The 20,683-nt window shown below is 53.0% G+C and overlaps 2 protein-coding genes across 5 annotated transcripts in view; one reads left to right on the plus strand and one right to left on the minus strand.

Moving 5' to 3' along the window:
* PEX16 (peroxisomal biogenesis factor 16) overlaps positions 1-20,683 on the minus strand; it is a 561,216-nt gene that overhangs the window by 538,686 nt on the left and 1,847 nt on the right. The window lies entirely within an intron of this gene.
* Positions 1-20,683, plus strand: part of DGKZ (diacylglycerol kinase zeta) — a 46,551-nt gene that overhangs the window by 5,055 nt on the left and 20,813 nt on the right. For 2 of the 4 annotated variants that reach the window (XM_049779581.1, XM_049779582.1), the window contains exon 1: positions 14,338-14,600. The exons of 1 other annotated variant lie outside the window; for it this stretch is intronic. In XM_049779581.1, coding sequence (XP_049635538.1) covers positions 14,440-14,600 — 161 coding nt within the window. In that variant the 5' untranslated portion in view covers positions 14,338-14,439. Of the gene's footprint in view, positions 1-14,337; positions 14,601-20,683 lie in introns of those variants that run through there. One more of the 4 variants, XM_049779579.1, reaches the window with a different exon arrangement.

A 20,683-nucleotide genomic window follows, 5' to 3' on the forward strand; every position in this document is an offset into this window, starting at 1 on the left:
GCCCGGAGAGATAGCACGGTGGCGTTTGCCTTGCAAGCAACCGATCCAAGGACCAAAGGTGGTTGGTTCGAATCCTGGTGTCCCATATGGTCCCCCATGCCTGCCAGGAGCTATTTCTGAGCAGACAGCCAGGAGTAACCCCTGAGCAACGCCGGCTGTGGCCCAAAAACAAAAACAAAAAACAAAAACAAAAAAAAAAAAAAACAACAACATAAATGCAATAAAAACTTTTTCCAGTGGTAGTTACTGGGAAACTGGGAAACCAGTGGCAGCTCTGGTTTCCCCTAGTGAAGATCTGAAGGGGAGGGAAGAATGGAATTTCAGGGTTAACTAACAGGGTCCTCCCTGTGTTGGTTACCGTTGTGACCATAGAAGACCATGACGGCCCAGCGCAGTGCCAGGCTCAGTGATAGACAGATATGGACTGCCCTTTCCCTCATGACATGCCCCAGAGCAGGGCCTGCTACTACAAATAGTACAGTTGTTTGCCTTTGTTTTGAGGGTCACACCCAGCAGGCTGAGGGGGTCATTCCTGGCTCTGAGCTCATATGACCATATGAAGTGCCACAGGACACAAGGCAAGTGCCTTAACCCCTGTGCTATCTCGGTAGCCCTCAACCTTAAGCATAGCAGGGATAACCTCCCTCCCCTCTGCCTCTGTCTCAACAACCCCATTGTGGCCCTGAAGCAAGCAATATGGAAATGAGCCTGCCTGGCTGGGTTCCAGCAGGACTTTATTTATAGACACTGAACTTTAAATTTCATATCATTTCCACTGTCACGAAGTACTGTCCTTTTGCTTCCTCCCCCTCCCCCACTCCCACCCACAGGATTTAAACTTGTCAAAAACCATTCTTAGCTCAAAGCCTTAGAAAAACAGGCCAGGGGGTGGGGGGGGGGGGTAATGGAGAGGGGATTACGATGGTGTGTGGGCCTGAGTTGACCAGCCCTGACGCAGCAGATGGCATGGATAGACACAGGGGAGACAGCTGCTGGTGGGCAAAGTGGGTTGCCCCCGGAGATACAGTACCCGGTCGACTTCCGGGTCAGAGAGCAAGAGGCTTTCAATTCAGCCCAGCCCCTTCTCCACTGGGTTATTGACCTCTGCTCCAGTTTCTTCTTCAGGGAGTATTAAGACCTGCCCAGGAGGGCAGCTGGGAAGAGGACTGGAGAAGAGAAAGAGATGCAAAGGATCTGAGAGATAGCACATAGCACAGTGGGGAGGGCTCCTGTCTTGCGTGTGGCCAATCTGGCCTCCATTACCCACATTCCATATGGTCCCCAAGCCTTCCAGGAGTGATCCCAGAACTTTGTTGGATGTGACCCTCCAAAAGAATTTTTTTTTTTTTTTGGTTTTTGGTTTTTGGGTCACACCCGGCGGTGCTCAGGGGTTACTCCTGGCTGTCTGCTCAGAAATAGCTCCTGGCAGGCACGGGGGACCATATGGGACACTGGGATTCGAACCAACCACCTTAGGTCCTGGATCGGCTGCTTGCAAGGCAAACGCCGCTGTGCTATCTCACCGGGCCCTCCAAAAGAATTTTTTAAATATTCAAGTTTTTTTAGGGCCCAAGCGATAGCACAGTGGATAGAGCATTTGCCTTTCATACAGCCGACCCAGGTTCAGTCCATGCATCCCATAAGGCTCTCCTGCAGCCTGCCAACAGTAACCCGAGTATGGCAGGGTGTGGCCCAACCACCACCACCACCACCACCTCCTTTTTTTTTTTTAAGATTTTTAAGAAAAGAAAGAGATAAAGAGCTCCTGGACTCAAAGTTAGTGAGAAGACCCTTGTTATAATCTTCACCTTCATGGGCGCATCTCCATAAGGATTGTAGGATGGTGCCAAGAAATACAAAGATGAGCCTGGGAAGTATAGAATTTGAGTGTGGCCAGTTCCCTGGCACAGCCGTGGTCTCCCAGCCCTTCCACCCTCCTTGGGGGGGCTGAAGAGGGAGAGCAGAACCAGCAGCCAGCCAGGGTGCCCACAGGCAGGGAAGGTGTCCCCCTAAGGCTGGAGCTGGGCAACTCCTCCAGGGAGGGGACCTGATCCCACTCTCCCTGCTGCTATTTACCAGAAGCTAAAAATAATCCCAGAGTGACAGCGAGATGGGGCCGATTTGTAATTTAAATAGCAACAGGATAATGCAAGGAGCTGCGAGAGAGATCACATTCTGTCCTGAATTAAAAATGCAAAACCCGGGGGCCGGGAGCCGAGGGGAGGGGAAGCTGGAGGAGGTGGCTGGCCACCAGAGGAAGCCGGAAGATGGGGGTCTATCCATTTCCTTTCCTTGGGGAAGGGAGGGGCCCTGGCCAGGCCCGGAACTCCAACCTCCCGGGAACCCAAGTTTCTTGCTGACTAGTGAGTCAAAGGCCAGGAAAGGAAAGCAGAGTCCTGGAGGTGGGGCCCGGCCATCAGGGCAGTGAGTAGTAGTAGTACAGAGGTGGGACCACTCAGCCCTTTCCTTTTTGACACTAGGGGTTTGAGACATGACCCCGAACCTCAAGATGTTCCTGGCAGGGTCTGAATGATAGTTGGGTATTTGTCTTACATACAACTGATCTGAGTTCAATCTTCGTCACCGAGTATGGGCCCCTAAGCCTGCCAGGAATGATCCCTGAGTTCAAAGCCAAGAGTAAGCCCTGAGTACCACTGGATGTGGTTCCCCCTCAAAACAAAGATGCTCATGGTTCTTAATTTCCCACACACACACCAGGCAAGGACAAGCCATTTGGGCCTCTCAAGGGTAGTTGAGGCACTTTTTTTTTTTTTTTTTTTGGTTTTTGGGCCACACCGGGTGATGCTCAGGGGTTACTCCTGGTTATGCGCTCAGAAGTCGCTCCTGGCTTGGAGGACCATATGGGACACCGGGGGATCAAACCACGGTCCGTCCAAGGCTAGCACCGCGGTCCGTCCAAGGCTAGTGCAGGCAAGGCAGGCACCTTACCTCTAGCGCCACTGCCCGGCTCCTAGTTGAGGCACTTTTAAAGCCAAGATTCTCAAACTGAATCTTCCCAGTTTTGTTCAGGAAAACACCTTGGCCAGGCATTGGAAAGCCTGGTCTAGAGTCTCATTTTTGCTTCACCTGGATAATTTTAGATCAGAATATGCAGAAAATCCTGGTCTCTGGAGATAAAGGATAGTACAGGCAAGGGGTCAGGGGAGAAACTGGGGCTTCTTGGCTCTGCTGACCAGGGCTGGACCCCCACAGAGGTGTGGGGAGAAGGACTAAGTGGGCAGCACAGCTAATCAGAATTTGAGGGCCTCTGGGCAACATATCACAAAGGAGAAACTTCTCCCCAGCAAGTTTCAAGCTGTTGCTAGGGTCACACAGCCAGGAACTGGCAAAGCCAGGCCTCGAAACTGGTTTCATTCCAAGCCCTTTTTACTGTCAGGCATCTGGACTTTCATCTTTAAGCCTCTTTTCTTTTTTCAGTTATTTGGGTGGAGGTGGGGGCAGGGTAGTACTGGGGGGTTATTCCTGGAGCAGTGTTGGTGGCTGGATTGAATCCCAGGCTCCCATAGTCAGTGCATGTTCTCCTGCCTTTCCAACCATCTTCCTCGCCCAAAGATCGTTTCTTTGGAGTCCATACTAACTGCCCCAGTCCTGGAAGGGGTAATTGAGAGGAGGGTTTGGGGTCTTCAGGGGTGGCTGTACAAGCAGGCAGACCAAATGTGCTAACAGAAGTGGTGTAGGTGGGGTACATGTTTGGAGGTAACAGAGGCTCACTGAGTATGCCTTGGGTGTGTGTGTGTGAAGGTTCAGTTCAGATGGGGACTGAAGGAAACTCCTTTGGGCAGATCCAACTGAACTGACAGGATGCGGTAATATAACCCAAACACTCTCACCTCCAGCTCCATCCTGGGGACCTGAAAGGTGCCTCAGCATGGTTTTCAGGAAGCATGACCACTTGAGGAACTCATGTTCGGTGGGATAGCTCTCTTGCTCCAGAGGGAGAGGGTCCTCAGCCCTTCTACCTCCTGCTTAGCAGCCAGAAGGAACTTCTGCTGTCCAGACCAAGTAGCTTCGTGTCCACTGTGGGCACAGCACCTGGGTGATGTGACTAGACAGACTAGGAGCTTTGGGATACCACCTTGACTCCAGCAGACAGAAAGAACATAAGTTTAGCTGCAGGATTGGACTTGGGTTACAGAAATCTCCAGCCATGCTCTCAGAGATGCTAATCTCTGAGGTCTCCCAGAAGCATCTTCTGTTTCCTGTGGAGTGCAGAGGAAGCATAGAAAAAGAAGTTTGTCATTTTTGTTTGTTTGTTTGCATCATTTGGACCTATCAAAATTAAGATTCAAAATGTAATACTCAGAATTATGTTGACTTATTTGTTGTGCATTGTTGCCTACAGTAATATTTTCAGAAAATTCCAAGCCCTAAAATTCTAGTTAAAACAAAATAAAATCTAGCTAAATAAAAGCATTAAAAAATTTTTTTTTGGTTTTTGGGTCACATCTAGAGGTGCTCAGGGGTTACTCCTGGCTCTGCACTCAGAAATCGCTCCTGGCAGGCTTGGGGAACCATATGGGTTGCCAAAATTCAAACCACTGTCCATCCTGGTTTGGCTGCATGCAAGGCAAAAGCCCTACCGCTGTGCTATCTCTCTGGCCCCAGAACATTTAAAATTTTAAAAAAAGGCCAATTAAGGTATTTGCATTGCATAGGCCTGATCCATGGTTCAATCACTCCTTACAATACTCAGGGGACTATAAGGGATACCAAGGATCGAATCCAGGTTCATCCTAGGTTGGACGCATGCAAGGAAAACACCCTACTACTGTGCTATCACTCTAGCCCCTCAAATCACTTTGAATTCAACAAACTTTATTGAAAGTTACTGGGGGCCGGAGAGATAGCATGGAGGTAAGGCGTTTGCCTTTCATGCAGAAGGATGGTGGTTCAAATTCCGGCATCCCATATGGTCCCCTGAGCCTGCCAGGAGCGATTTCTGAGTATAGAGTCAGGAGTAACCCCTGAGTGCTGCCGGGTGTGACCACGAAAGAAAGAAAGAAAGAAAGAAAGAAAGAAAGAAAGAAAGAAAGAAAGAAAGAAAGAAAGAAAGAAAGAAAGAAAGAAAGAAAGAAAGAAAGAAAGAAAGAAAGAAAGAAAGAAAGAAAGAGAACAAAAGAAAGGAAGGGGGCCGGGCGGTGGCGCTGGAGGTAAGGTGCCTCCCTTGCCTGCGCTAGCCTAGGACGGACCGCGGTTCGATCCCCCGGCGTCCCATATGGTCCCCCAAGAAGCCAGGAGCAACTTCTGAGCGCATAGCCAGGAGTAACCCCTGAGCGTCACAGGGTGTGGCCCAAAAACCAAAAAAAAAAAAAAAGAAAAGAAAGGAAGGAAGAAAGAAAGAAAGAGAGAGAGAGAGAGAGAGAGAGAGAGAGAGAGAGAAAGAAAGAAAGAAAGAAAGAAAGAAAGAAAGAAAGAAAGAAAGAAAGAAAGAAAGAAAGAAAGAAAGAAAGAAAGAAAGAAAGAAAGAAAGAAAGAAAGAAAGAAAGAAGAGAGAGAGAAAGAAAGAGAGGAAGAAAGAAAGAGAGGAAGAGGGAGAAAGGGAGGGAGGGAGGTACTGAGTATATGCTTTGTCCCTAGCTGAGTCCCTAGCCTTGTATGTGACTGACCCAGTCATTTTATATGGTTCCCCAAGTTCCACCAGGAGTGAGCTCAGAGCCTGGAAAAAGCCCTAAACACTACAGGATGTGGCTCAAAAACTAAAAGAAAAGACCATTACATTGGGTTAAGAATCTAGCCTTGATGTGGCCTTGTAGCCACACCCAGCAGCTCTTGTGGGCTACTTCTTAGCTCAGGGTCACTCCCCAGCAAGGCACAGGGGACCGTGAGGTGCCTGAGATCAGACTCCAGTCTCCTGCATCCAAAGCATGTGGTCAGCCCTTTGAGCCAGCTCCCTGTCTCCCTGGCTTGAGAATCTCTTAAGGAAAAAGGTATTTAATATGCCCACAGGCCCCTGAGAGAGAAATCTTTCTGGGAACAAAAATGTGCATCTGATAAGTGAGTGGGTGGGGTGCTGGTTCCGAGCAGCACTGAACTCTTAGCTGGTATTTCCAAATCACTCATGCGAAATAAGAACTGGGCAAAGTCCTGCTGATCTGGAGAGAACATTCAAATGAAGCTGGGGAGCCAGACAAGAACTTAGAAACCAGCTGGTTCAAACCCAGAGATGCCAGCTGATTTGTCCAGAGACACACAGCAAGGGCTGGAGTTCCAACTGATAGATGAACTCTGTCTTGGGCAGGGCCTCGTTCTCATCATTGTACATTTCCTTCTGGGACAGTTTTTTTTTTTGGGGGGGGGGTTGGTTTTGATTTTTGGTTTTTGGGGCCACACCAGGCAGCAATAAGGGGATATCCCTGTGCTCAGAAATCGTGCCTGGTAGGCTCGAGGGACCATATGGGATGCTGTAGATTAAACCCTGGTCCATCCTGGATTGGCAACATGCAAAGCATACGCCCTACCACTGTGCTATTGCTACAACCCCTCTGGGATAGATTTTTGAATGGCCCCACAGAGAAGCACCCCAGAGGGGAAACAGGGTTCACAGGAGCCAAAGGGTTCAAAAACAGATTGTTTAGTGACCATCAGGAGTAAGTACTTTGTTTGTTTGTTTGTTTGTTTGTTTGTTTTGGGGAGTCATACCCGGTGGCGCTCAGGGGTTACTCTTGGCTCAGCGCTCAGAAATCACTCCTGGTGGGCTGGACAAGTAGCACAGCAGTAGGCCATTTGCCTTGCAAGTGGCCCAGACCCAAAGGTGGTACGAATCCCGGCATCCCATATGGTTTCCCATGCCTGCCAGGAGCGATTTCTGAGCAAAGAGCCAGGAGTAACCTCTAAGCGCCACCGGTGTGGCCCCAAAACAAAAAACAAAAGCAAAAGGAAATCGTGGAGCATGGTCAGATGGGGCTTCAAAACAACAACAACAACAACAACAATGATGAGGTTCTATTCATTGCTTCAGGAACTCAGCCCATGAGCCAGGCATCAGGAAGCCCCAGGAGACCTTCTCCTCTCTCCTTCCTCTGGAACCATTTCAGAAAAGGAGCAGGGTGGCAGGGGTGACAGGGGCGGGAGGGCGGGAGCGTGTTTAGGAAAAAGAGGGAACTGGATTTGGAGTTCATTTGCTTTGAGGCAGGCTGCCCCCCTCCCCAACGCCCCATTCCAACCCTCCCACTTACCCACCTGGTGCAAGCTGAGAGCAAATCCCTGCCTGCTGGGAGCAAGAGAGAGGCCAAGAGCAAAGGATGCTGAGAAGGAGCCTTGAAGGTCAGGCCAAGGAGGCCGGCGGGGCTGGTTTTGAGAGCAGGTCCAGCTCGTGGGTGGAGCGAGTGGCGCCCCCGGTACATTTCTTTTCCCCAGCTCCCTCTTGCTCATCCAGGCCACAGAAAGTAGAGCACGCCTCACCCTCTGGGGCCTTCCTAAAACCCAGAATAATTGTCTTACCCAGATTCCTCTTCCTGTGAGGATCTGGGTGGATTCAGAGGGGTCCCCAGCTACCCATTGCTGAAACATGTTGTCCTAGGAACAACCAAAGACATGGTTTCCAGTCCTAGGCACCTGTCCCTTCCAGAATAGTCTCTTCTACCCCAGCTGGCAAGTACTGACAGCTTCAAGGCACCCAAGTCTGAGAGGGTGCAGGGCCACACTCACTGCGCAGGCTCAGAGCCTCCAGCCTGCCTCGCTTCCCCTCCAGGAGCCACATTTCCTGCTCACCACCGTGCCAGGGCCGCCAGAAGCTCTGATGGAAAACAAACCCAGCCTATTTCCTCTGTTGAACCCTTCCAGCTTCTCACTGAGTCCCTAGGACAGGAAGACAGGGCCATGCCACAGCTCCTTCTGAAACAGGCCTGGCTGGCAGGGTCCCTGCTATAGCACCAAGAACCCACAATTTCGAAAGTTCCCAGAGATAATGCACAAAAGCCACCGTAAAAAGGGTATCAGGGCTCTGGGGCATTGCTTGGCTGTGTCCATAATCCTTTAAGGAAAAGGGATTTTGTTTCTGGTGTGGTATTTTTTTGTTTGTTTGTTTGCTTGCTTGCTTGTTTGGGGGCCACACCTAGCAGCGCTCAGAGGTTATTCCTGGCTTTGTGCTCAGAAGTCGTTCCTGGCAGGCTGGGGTGGGGGGAAACAGGACCATATAGGATGCTGGAGATTGAACCTGGGTCTGTCCCAGTGGGCAGCATGCAAGGCAAACTCCCTACCACTGTGCTATCACTCCGGCTCTTTGTTTCTGTTATTTATTTTGAAGTCGGATGAAGCAGACATACCCTGCGATGCTCAGGGCCTACTCTTCTCTCTATGGTTAGGGATCATTCCTGGTGGGACTCAGGGGACTATATGGGGTGCTAGGGATCAAACCCAGATTTTATCCTCTGTCCTATCTCTCCAGCTATTTCTTTTTATCTTTTCTTGTTTTGTTTGTTAGCCACACCCTTAGATGCTCAGTGGTTATTCTTGACTCTGTGTTCAGGAATTATTCCTGACAGTGTTTGAGGGACCATATGGGACACTGGGGATCAAATTCAGGTCAGCCACATGCAAAGCAAATGCCCTACTCACTGTACTATTGTTCTGGCCCTTCTCCTTTATTTTATATTAAAGGGCCCAGACTCTAGGTAAGAAGCTTCCTTCTACCACGGAGCTGCTGGATGACCATGGATGAGGGGACTTAATAGCTCCATGCCTCAGTTTCCCCACCTGTAACATAAGGGAAAGAACTGGAGCTCCCTTAGAGAATCCTTAGAAGGAATCAAAGGTTTCTGGCACAGATGTGTTCAAGAAATATATTTTCTATTGTTTTTATTATACTGCACATGAATTCTTCATGAGCTAACATGACTTATTAAACAAATACTTACAGAGAAATATGTTCCCGTCCTGAGGGATGCAGAGGGGACTGCCGCACCAGATGGAGCTTTCGAAGGGCTGGGGAGGCAATGCATGCATTCCTGTTTTTGCAGGTTCTGTGGTGTAAATGTTTATTGAACTCAACGGAACTGACACTGTTTCTGTCCTCAAGAAATTTACAGCCTGGCTGGGGTTACAAACACACAGACAGCTCCAGCACTAATTATAGAGCAGTGTGATTAAGGAGCGCTTGCAGAAGGTACAATTCCAGTCCCAGAGACACCCCTAGTAATGAAGTAAGTGTGCGCCTTACTCTGTATTTATCAAAGTCCTCACACAGTGGTGACAGAGTGATAGTATTGCAGATAGGGCACTTGCCTTGCACATGACCTCCAACTTTGATCCCCAGAATCTTTAAGCCCTGCCAGGAGTGATTTCTGAGTGCAGAGCCAGGTATAAGTTCCGAGCGCCTCCAGGTATGCCCAAAAGCATACAAAAATCTTCCTGCAGCATCCTTTCTCCTCTACTCTGATTCCTGCATCTTTGGGGGACTTGGTACTGTTTCTCCTACCCAGAACTTCCATTTCTGGGCATGAGCTTGTTCTCAATTAACTCAGGTCTGTTCTCAAATGTCACCTCCTCAGAGAGGCGACCTGAGCAGTCCCCATAGTAAGAGCAGGAACCCTTTTTCTGTTTCATTTCAGCTTCATTTTTCTCCACTGGATGTCTCCTTTGGGGAGGGAGTGTCATGGATCCACACTTGGAAGCTCAGGGCCTATTCCTGAATGTGAATAGACACATTCCTGAATGTGGACACATTCCTAAGTGTGGAAGTGGGCAAGTTGCTTCTGCCAGTGTTTGGAACATGTAGTGCTGAGGATGGAGCCTGGGGTTCCTATATGCAAAGCCTGGCCTCTAGCTCATCAAACCATCTCTCTTGCCCCTCATTACCTGATTTTTAGATGTTGACTTCTTTTCTCTCCTAGTCATAACTCTAGAATCTCTCAGCTCTCTAAGGGTAGAGCCTTCTTCTTGCTCACTGCTGGAAACTTTTATATAGAGACTATATATTTATATTTATTTATTTGGAGAAAAAAATTTTCTTTATTTGTTTTGGGGTCATACCCAGCAGTATTCAGGAGTACCCCTGCTCTGAGCTCAGAAATTACTCCTGGCAGTGCTCGGGGAAACCATATAGGATGCCAGAGTTCAAACCCAGGTCAGTCATATGCAAGTCAAGCACCTTACCCACTGTACTATCTCTCCAGTCCCTGGAGAGGAAGAATTTTGAGTTCATACTAAGTGATGCTCAGGGATTACTCCTTGGTCGCTGCTCAAGGATTATTCCTGGCAAGGCTCAGGGCACCATATGGTGTGCCTAGGGTTGAATACCATTCAGCTACTTGCAAGACAAGGGTCCTACCAGCTATTCTAAATCTCTGGCCCCTTAATACCTATGTATCATATTGAAAGAAATGTGATTCATTTTATCCCCATGAACTCCCTGAGCTTAGCAACAACCTTCACCTTCATTTTCCAGACAAAAGTTCAGAAAGCTTACTAGGGCTGGCATTCACCAGTGAATCTGCTGATGTTCTTCCTTTCTCTATAAAGGACACAAGGGGCCTGAGAGATAGTGCAGCGGATAGGGAACTTGCCTTGCACGCAGCCGGCCTGGCTTCAATCCTCAGCATCTTATATAGTTTCCTGAGCACTACCAGGAGTGATCCTTGAGTGCAGAGCCACTGACTGTCACCAGTTGTGGCCCCAAACCCACAAATAAATGCATAAAAAGTAAAAAAGGACAGAGAGTGAAGGACTCCAAGAGACTGCTGGCCTGCTCCAAGGAACACAGTAGCTAAGAGGCAGAACCAGGGCAAGAGTTTATCCTTTAGGGAGCTCGTTCGCTTGACCCCAGGCTTGGGTTAGCTGGTGTTGATGCCCCCATCCCAAGAACCATAGTGAGGGTGCACTGGCTGAGAAGTGGGATGGAAAACTCAGCAGGAGATAGGTGCAAAGAGAGAAGGGTGCAGTGGGGAGGAAGGCCAGACTGGCAAGGTGCACATTCCAGGACAAGCAAGCTGGTGTCAGAGTCTTGGTTGGGATTGTCTCTGGCTTGCCTGCGGTGCTGGGCTTGTCCCCACCTGCCTCTCGCCCTCTGGTGCGGCTCCTCTCCGCTTCCCAGCCGGCCTCCCTGCCCAGCCAGCGGAAGGCGCCTACAGGCCTCTGGTCCTCTACTGGGGCCGCCAGCCGACCTCTCGCAGGCAGGGCCCCCAGGTCAGGAAGTGCTGAAAGAGGAAGAGAGTCGCCGGGGCAGGATGAGCGCGCCGGGGGCCGGCCTCAGTACCGGGGGAGACTGCGATGAGGCCGCAATCAGGGGCCCCGGCACAGCGCTGGGCACGGAAGAAGGGGAGCGGCGGGCCGCACTGAGGCAGATGTGGCGTTACCGGTCGTGGGACGTGCCACAGATCCCAGCTGAGGTCCCCCAGAAACAGTAGGTACCCAGGGCCCCGGTGGGCGCAGGAATGGAGCCCTGGATCCCTTTCTCTGGAGTGAGGAGAGGGTGGCAGACATGGGTGTGTCCCTTTACTCCACCCCAACAATATGCCAAGGCTCTGCAGAAGCTCAGAGAAGACCAAAAAGGCTCTAGGTTGGGCGAAGGGAGCTCTGATATTCGAATTGTTGAGGGCGAGGGTGATGTGGTGGGGTGGGGTGCTGAGAACACAAGGCAGAGTTGGGGGAAAATAATAACAGGGGTCTGGGGAAGGAGGCCCACTAAAAGCACATTACCCGGTACCATAAGGCTCTACTTTGTTTGGTTTTGGTTTTTGGATCACACCCGGCGGCGCTCAGGAGTTACTCCTGGCTCTGTGCTCAGAAATCGCTCCTGACAGGCTTGGGGGATCATATGGAATGCCGGGATTCGAACCACCATCTGTTCGAATCAGTTGCGTGCAAGGCAAACGCCCTACCGCCATGCTATCTCTCCAGCCCGCATAAGACTTTACTTTGCACTGTAAATTTGGTGCAAAACCTGCCTGTCTCTAGCTCCTCTCTTGGAACTGGGTGTATGAACCATTAGGAAACTTCCCCTCATGAATCCATGCCCACCCCCACCCCCCAGGACCTAGACAGGATTTCACTGCCCACCTCCTCCTCACCACCCTGGCTCTGGCTCGTTAGAACTTTTCCAGGTCCACAGAAAAACTTTCAGGAAGCTGGGAGAAGGGTCCGAGCAGGGTGCTGGCCATTTGTCACAACAAGCTGAGCCACAAGCTGTAGCAGCTTGAAGCTGGGAAGCTGGTTGCCGGCACCCCAAAATACAGTGAAAGTGAAGTTGGCACAGGATGTGGCTTTACAGAGAGGCGCACGAACAAAAACAGATGTGGGCATTAAGGTGGCAGGGTTAGGCTGGACCATGCTCTCCTGTTCCCCTCCTGCTCCCCTTGGGCCACTGATTAATTAATTCCCTTTAGTAAGTGCCACAAGACCAGCAGCGCTCCTCTTCCCCTTCCCGTCTCTGTTCTCATGTGGGTGTGGGGTGGAGCAATCTCCACTAGCCTTGGAGGGGGTTGTTTATTTGTGCAATGATTGCAGGCCTATTGAAGAGGTGTGTGCTGCGTGTGCGAGATGTAGCAACCCATAGACACCCCATATAGCCACAGGGGTGTTTGTGAATACAGGAGACAGATTATATGAAACTGTGCTAGTGATGCCCGAGGTCCTTATGTGGATGATTTAATTAACAATGTTGGGGTGATCGGAGAAGGGGAAAGACACACCAGTTGGACTGGTTGTTGGGCTGGAGAGATGCTTTGGTTAAGGAGTGAGAGAGAGGCTTGGAAGGCCCTGGTGCAGAGCTGAGGCAATAGGAATCTATTCCCTGTTCCTTCAAGGTGTGTGTGTGTGTGTGTGTGTGTGTGTGTGTGTGTGTGTGTGTGTGTGTGTATGTGTGTGTGTGTGTGTGTGTAAATGTGGGTGGGGGGGATCAGTAAGCGACTTGAGGACTTTGGGTCCCGCTCCCCACACGTGAAAAGGCACGTTGGTTCCAAATGCACGCGTGTGACTCGAATGTATTCCCAATGCCTGTGGGACTTCGGAGAGATCATTCCAACCAAAGACGTGTGGCTTGTGGCAAGAGTAAGGGGACACAGGGTGTGCTAGAGTGCTGTCTATTTGAGTTGGGGGACCCCTTAGCTGGTGTTTGTTCCCTGACAAGCTCGTAGGTTGTTTCAGGGTTCGGGTGGTGGGAAGAGAGAGATCTGAAGGGATAAGAAGTCAGTCAGGGGGCCCAGAGAGATAGCACAGCAGCGTTTGCCTTGCAAGCAGCCGATCCAGGACCAAAGGTGATTGGTTCGAATCCCGGTGTCCAATATGGTCCACCATGCCTGCCAGGAGCTATTTCTGAGCAGACAGCCAGGAGTAACCCCTGAGCAACGCCGGGTGTGGCCCAAAAACCAAAAAAAAAAGAAAAAAGAAGTCAGTCAGGGTCTGGAGAGGTGGCGCAGAGCATAAGGCATCTGCCTTGTGTGTGCTAGCCTAGGATGGACCTTGTTTAGATTCCCCCCCCCCCCCGCATCCCATACGGTCCCCCAAGCTAGGAGTGATTTGTGAGTGTATAGCTAAGAATAACCCCAGGAGTGTCACCGGGTATGGCCCCCAAACCAAGAAAAAAGAAAAGATTTAAAAAAAAAAAAATCTTGGGGCCAGTGAGGTGGCGCTAGAGGTAAGGTGTCTGCCTTTCAAGTGCTAGCCAAGGAAGGACCACGGTTCGATCCCCCGGCGTCCCATACGGTCCCCCCAAGCCAGGGGCAATTTCTGAGCACATAGCCAGGAGTAACCCCTGAGCATCAAACGGGTTTGGCCCAAAAAACCAAAAAAAAAAAAAAATCTTGGAGCCAAAGAGATAGCATGGAGGTAAGGCATTTGCCTTGCATGCAGAAAGTCGGTGGTTCGAATCCCGGCATCCCATGTGGTCCCCCTGAGCCTGCCAGGAGCGATTTCTGAGCGTAGAGCCAGGAGTAACCCCTGAGCGCCGCTGGGTGGGACCCAAAAACCAAAAAAAAAAAAAAAAATCTTATCAAGACGTCAGTCAGTCTGACAGTCTGTGGCAGCTCCCAGGGCGGAGAGACAGAGGGGCGGGGCCTTGTTTGACCACGCCCTTCGAACGGCCACGCCCCTTCTCGCCTCCGAGGCCCCCTCGAAGGTGTCGCCCCTCCGCTGCCGGTAGAGGGCGCCTCGGTCTGGGGCGGGCGGCGCAGGCTGAGGGGGCGTACACGCACGGCAGCGGGCGGTCAGGCAGCGTGCCGGCCAGCTATGCGGGGTCCTGCGGCCGGGGCCGGCGGCACTTCCTGGAGCGGCGGCGGCGGCGGCGGCGGCGGCGGCGGCGGCTCGCGGGCACCTGGGCGTGGGGCGCGGGGCGCGGGGGCGCGCGGGGCGGGCGGAGCGAAGTGCGCGCCATGGCCTCGGCGGGCGGCGCGGAGCCGGCGTGCTGCTGAGCCCGGCCGCCGGCCCGGCATGGGCGTCTCCCGCGGGCCCGCCGCTGCCGCTGCCGCCGGCCGGGGCTAGGGCCGCATGGAGCCGCGGGACGGCAGCCCCGAGGCCCGGAGCAGCGACTCGGACTCGGCCTCCGCCTCGTCCAGCGGCTCCGAGCACGACGCGGGGCCCGAGCCCGACAAGGCGCCGCGGAGGCTCAGCAAGCGGCGCTTCCCGGGGCTGCGGCTCTTCGGGCACAGGTGAGACGGAGACACCCAGAGGCAGACGGACAGACGGACAGACAGACAGACAGACGGAGGCGGGCGCAGGGCTGCGCGCCCCGCGGCTGCTGCTGGGTGGGGTGCACACACTTTTCGGGGTTCGGAAGCTGTTGGCACGGACGAAGGGGGTCGTTGCTTCCTCCCTGGCACCTCCGATCTCCCCAGGCAGGGACGGCTGCTTTCCATCACGGAGACCCCAAAGTCCACCCCCGCTGCTCCTTCCCATTCTAAGACTCTGATCTCTCTGAGCTGCACGGCTGCAATGAATTTGAGACCCGGGGGGCATCGCCTGGCATCATCCCGGTGCCCACCTTTCACTCCCTGGCATCTCAGAACTATCCCAAAGCTCCGATCGCTGATTTTGTGGTTGTTTTTTTTTATCCTCCACCCAGGGCTCTCAGCCTTTGAAGCCTCTTTCTTCCCTAGGCGTGGAGGTGGTGCCTGGTACCCCCATGCACCAAGTTGCTTCCATTCCCAGGGAGACAGACCCTAGCTCTGCCTAAGGGTATGCGGCTGGCAATGTCAGCTCCATCTTGCCCCCACCCCCAGCACTCCAAATGTCACCATCTTGTGCCCGCCTGCTTTGGGCCAGGATGAAGCTAAGGAGCTAAGTGGGAGGGTGTGGAAGGACAGAGGGGCTCACAAGACCCTCTTGGCTGGCAGCGATGCCCGGATATTTTCTCCTACCAAGAAGGTAAAGGGAGAAGTAATGATACCTCTCCCCGAAAGCCTTCTACCCCAGGATCCCACCTGGCTGGCTCCCTTGGCTGCTTGCTTCTGGACTGACCCCTGTCCCTCTCCAGGCACCAGAGCGCCAGCAGCCAATCAGTTCAGGGCCTCTCAGGCTGGACTCTGAGCACTTGGAGGCCGCCCAAGGACTCCCTTCCCCGTGGTAGGTTGCCGGGCTCTGCCATGGCATTCGATTCGACACCCCCACTCACCCCACCCCGAGCTTTGACCCGGCCCTTTTTCAGGCTGACTTTTTCCCCCACCCATGAACCTGAGCGGTTTCCTGCCTCTCAGTGTCTTTGAAATTCCAACCTGTGCCCTTTGCCTGCTCGGTTCATGCCACCTGCACCGCGGTGCCAGACACACCGGGAGGTTTGGATCCACCTTCAGACAGATGGAGCTCTTGTGGCCTTCGGTGTCATAGGAAACAGGCAGAGTCAGGAGCTGCTGCTGCTCCTGCAGCCACAGCCACAGCCTCTGTTGTCACTAGCAGCCTTTCAAGCTAGAGCAGTTTGCACCCGACTCTTAAGCTGCAGGATGTAGCCTTTGGGTGTTCAAGGCTGGGGGGTTGGGAGCCCCATCAGAGGCTTCCTGTCGCTGCCCACAGGGCGCTGAGCAGAAGCGGACCCTTGACTGTGCTCCTTCTGAAGGACATGTGGGCAGAACCTCAGGCACCTTCAGGAGGAAGCACCAGGAGTGAGAGGAGCCCAAGTCCTGACGTCATTCTCTGGGCAGAATTAGGGGTGTTGCTCTGATTCTGCCCCTGGGGTGGCAGAGCGAGTCGGGCAGAGAGAGACAAACAGACGAACAGAGTGATGGCGACAGGCAGAACGCATGTCCGATTCCAAAACCCACTTCCCCACCTTTTCCTGGGGTCCCCAACTTGAGACCGTGACCTCCGGAGCTTCCTAGATTCCTAGATCTTACCCTTGGCAAGACTGAGTCATCTGGACTGGGGGGTGGGGTCAGGGCGTTATTTGACGCTTCCCAAGTGATTCTCCTGTGCCACCAATTTTGAGCACCCCAGGATTACCTCATTCTGGCCAGGCAAGTGATCTGATAGGATGCCTAATGAGAAGTCTCAGTCCCACCGCACCCCTATGGCCTGCTGGGTGTGCCCCTGGGAGGAGGGCCGGGCTTGGGGCCTTGGGAAATGGGTACTGTTGGACAGCTCGCCAGAGTCCAGGACAAGATTCTCCCTTTTAGGCCCGGGAACTCAGGGAGGGAACCTTTGGCCCAGGAGGTGAACCTCCCTCCCCTTCACTGCTGAGATGGGGAGGAGGAGGACTCAGCTGTTCCTGGGTACCACCCCTTTTCGTACCATCTGGTCCTGCCACCTTTGCTGGGTGCTAGTTCCTAGGTCTACCGCCTGTGAAAGCCAGCTCTTCATTCTTCCCTGGACTCCATGCCTATACCCAGCCATCCTCTTGCCAACCAGTCACTTCAGTCCCGGTCCCCAGGAGCCTGTGGAGTGAGTGGATGGAAGAATATGTGTGGATAATTGGTCCAGGGCTTGGGTTCTGGGGCCGGAGCAATCAGGGGTGCTTGCTCTGCACGAAGCCAACCTGAGTTCTAAGCCCTAGCATCCTATATGATCCCCCAAGCCTGTCAAGAGTGATTCCTGAGAGGCTAGACTTAGAGCCATAGCACAGTGGTAGGATGTTTGCTTTGCACAAGGCCAACCCGGGACAGACTCAGGTTCGATTCCAATATCTTATATGGTCCCACGAGCCTGCTAGGAACGATTTCTGAGCACAGAGCCAGAAGTGACCTAAGTGCCACTGGGTGTGCCCCCGCGCCCCCTCCAAAAAAAGTGACCCCCTATGAGCAAAGACAGAAGTGATCTCTGAGTGCTGAGCCTGAGAAGAATTTTGAGTGTGAGCCAAAAACGAATTGTGTTCTGGAAATCACTTAGAAGAACAGTGGTGGGCACAGAACGTGGAACAGTCTAAAGGAACAGTCTATGCAACCTCTCTAGTATCTATGTATGGGTGGGGGTGTTGGGTCACACTCTGCCTTGTTTTTGAGTTGCTCCCAGCAGTGCTTGGGGGACCCTGTGGATCTGAGAATCCAACTGGAGTCAGCCATAATCCAGGCAAACACCTTTCAATTTGATTCTTTTTGCCTATTAAAGAGGCTTTACCTCAGCATCCACCCTAACCCCTTACATTGGCTTTATTTACTTCCTTGGAATCTCGGGGAATGGTTTGCACTCACCTGTTTCTGGAAGCCCAGGAAGTCACAGGACAGCCACAGGCTTCCTCAGACTTTGCACCTCCCCTGGCCCTGCTGGGAACCAACTGCAGAGACACTAGGTCCTGGGCCTGCCCTAACCCCAGGACCATCTCTGCCTGCTCCCCCAGCTGTCCTACTATTTGCAGAGGAGCTTTCTGGAATCCCCAGGGACCTTGGAAAGTACCTGGCATCTCACTTATGAGACAGAAGGAACCCCTGGACCAGGCCTGTGGTGCCTTCCCAACCCTGCCCTTCATTACTGCTCAAAGTCATTAGCTCCCAGGGGGCAGGAAGCACACCTGTGGAACGGGTTTGGGGTTTGAGACAATAGTACCCATTTAGAGGTGACGCCAAGGGCCCCAGTGAGTGAGCCTGACTGAGACAGAGGAAGTCCCGGCTGGCAGACAGTACCTGCGGGGCACGGGGTGCAGCAGCCATGGGGTTTGAGTCTCTGGCAGGACTGGGGAGGCTGTACTAGAGGATGCACTCTCCTCCCTCTGGTTAGAACCCCTATCTGTAGTGCCTGGGTGTCTGAGAACATGCCCCCCCTCCCACCGCCATAGGCTGTAGGGGGTGGCTGCTCTGGGCCCTAAACTGGCCATGGTGTTAGACGTTAGGTGGGGGAACCAGCATGCTCTCCTCAACTTCCTAGAGTCCATAATTCTCGAGCCCTGATCCCATACTCCCATCAGAAGAGAGGTGGGTGCACACAAGCCCCCCCCCCACCCCCGACAAAGGCAAAAGCATCAGAAATCTGGAGACTTGCCCTGCAGTGCTGCGAGTACAACACTAGGGGGCGGTCGCCACCACTGTGGGGAAGGAGGTGGAAAGTGCCCTTAGCAGTCAGGGGTCTCAAACTCGCGGCCCTCCGTACAATATTGTGTGGCCCTGTCCTAGAGGAATCTTGTTTTGTTTTAGTTGTTTGGGTCACACACCCCAGTGTTCAAGGCTTACTACTGACTTTGCACTCAAGGATCACCCCGACTTTGCCTCCTGTGGCCCGCAGGTAAATTGAGTTTGAGACCCCTGCTAGCTGCTGTTGGTCCTTTGCACTAGACTAGAGACTGGCTGGCCCAGGAGGACCAACAGAGGCAGCCTGCCTCCTCCTCTGGCCACAAGGCGGCAGGCAGTATGCACAGACTGGGCCTGAGCGGCAGGGCTACCTCACCCATCCCCCACCTCCCTGAAAGGGGGGCCAGGGAGTAGGGTGGGCTGGACCAGGGTCTTATGGCTGGGCGGGAGTCCAATTCTTACCACAACCCACGATCCCCAAAAAGCCTTCCCTGCTCCCTCCAACCTGCCTGTCTGTCCTCTGAACTCTGAGGGCTTGAACCATCAACTTTGGACTAGCCTGGGCCAGTAGGGGTCAGCCCTGAGCTGAGCAGATGCCTGGAACATCGTTATTCTTGGCCTTGGCACTACCTTCCACCGTGCCCAGGGTGGGTGTGGTTAGGGGCCTGGAGGGAGCTGCACTGCCACCCTTCCTGCCCCCATGTTTTCTCTGGTGATGGCAGTAGAAACCCACCCATTGCCTGTCACTCAACCACAGCTCTGTGTGGCTGGTTTCAGTCTCGATGTACAGAGAAAGAGGCCCACAGTAGGGCCAAAACCGCAGCTCTGCTTGCGACACCAGGCTCACTGCTCAATGTTGTGCTTTCCTCCTGAGAAGCTCTTTTCCCACCCCCCAAATTAAGAAGTGCCTAAGAAGGGTTGAAATGTTCCAAATTGTTGAGTGACACCCATGTGACACACTGCTGGATCTCCAAAGAAGAGCCACCAGGGGCCCGGAGAGATGGCACAGCGGTGTTTGCCTTGCAAGCAGCCGATCCAGGACCTAAGGTGGTTGGTTCGAATCCCGGTGTCCCATATGGTCCCCCATGCCTGCCAGGAGCTATTTCTGAGCATACAGCCAGGAGTAACCCCAGAGCAATGCTGGGTGTGGCCCAAAAACCAAAAAAAAAAAAAAAAAAAAAAAAGAAGAGCCACCAGGACCCCAGGGGATACCCTGGAAGAGGACGTAGTGGTGGAGTGGTGGTGATGCTATGGACAGGCTGCCCTGTGACTCCCAGACTGGACCCAGCATGAATCTGTGACCCTTTTTGTGTTATTTGAAAGTTTAGGGTTGGGACCCGTGAGACAGGGACAGGAGTTCACAGGGTGCATTCATTGCCTATGGTCCACACCACATCCTGAGGTCTTTGCATTGAATTGTCTGTGCTTCCAGTTCCCTTGAGTTTGTTTGAGAAACCCCCTACCACCATCACCAATGTACAGGGCATAAAAGGCTTAAGGACATACATGCTCAAAGGTGCCATTTATACCCTTGTGGGGTCAAGGGTGGCCTAGGGAAGCACTGCTGGGGTGGGGGCACAAAACATGTGTATGCCAGTGGAACCAGTCTGAAGGGGGCCTCTCTTGGCCGGGGCTGAGCCCCATCAGCACTCTTGGAAATAGCTGTGCAAGGCTGTCCTGCCACCCGCCCACACCCCAACATCTTGTGGGTTCCCAGTTTGCCGCCTCTCCGCCCCCTTCCCCAGCCTGCTGACATTTCGCTGAGGCGGGGGAGGCAGTGAAAGGGGGCAAGCTGGTTCCTGCTCCCTGGCCCACATGGATGCCCCGTGAGCTCAGCTCATTAGCCGGTCGCTTGCCCTCTTCTGGCAAGGCTCCTTGGCCAAGAGTTCGTCCTCCGGGTCCGTGAGAGCCTTTAAGAAACGCATGCGACTTTCAGACCAGAACCCACCCACGGAGGCCACACAGGGCACCCCACAAGGCTCATCTCCTTTCCAGTATCTTTGGAGGACAGTGATTCTGGGGTCTTTTGGAAAGCCTGAGCCCAGGTCCTCCTTGCTGAGAAAGCCAACGGCCTGTTGTCCATGGCGGCCATGGCAACTTGCAGCGCTCTGGTGTAGACCTTTGCTGCTGACTTTGAGCAGGGAGCTTGCATCTCCTGTATCATTTTAGACCTGGTCCTTCTACCTGGTTCTGGAGACCTGGCCATCTACATGATGTGGTCTTCCGAGCGCCTTACGGAGACCTGCCTTACTCAGCACTCTGCGTCCTATTGTGGCCAGGTTCGCATCTCTGCCCCACATCACATC

The sequence above is a fragment of the Suncus etruscus genome, chromosome 9 (genome assembly GCF_024139225.1).
Source record: "Suncus etruscus isolate mSunEtr1 chromosome 9, mSunEtr1.pri.cur, whole genome shotgun sequence".
NCBI classification, from domain to species: domain Eukaryota; kingdom Metazoa; phylum Chordata; class Mammalia; order Eulipotyphla; family Soricidae; genus Suncus; species Suncus etruscus.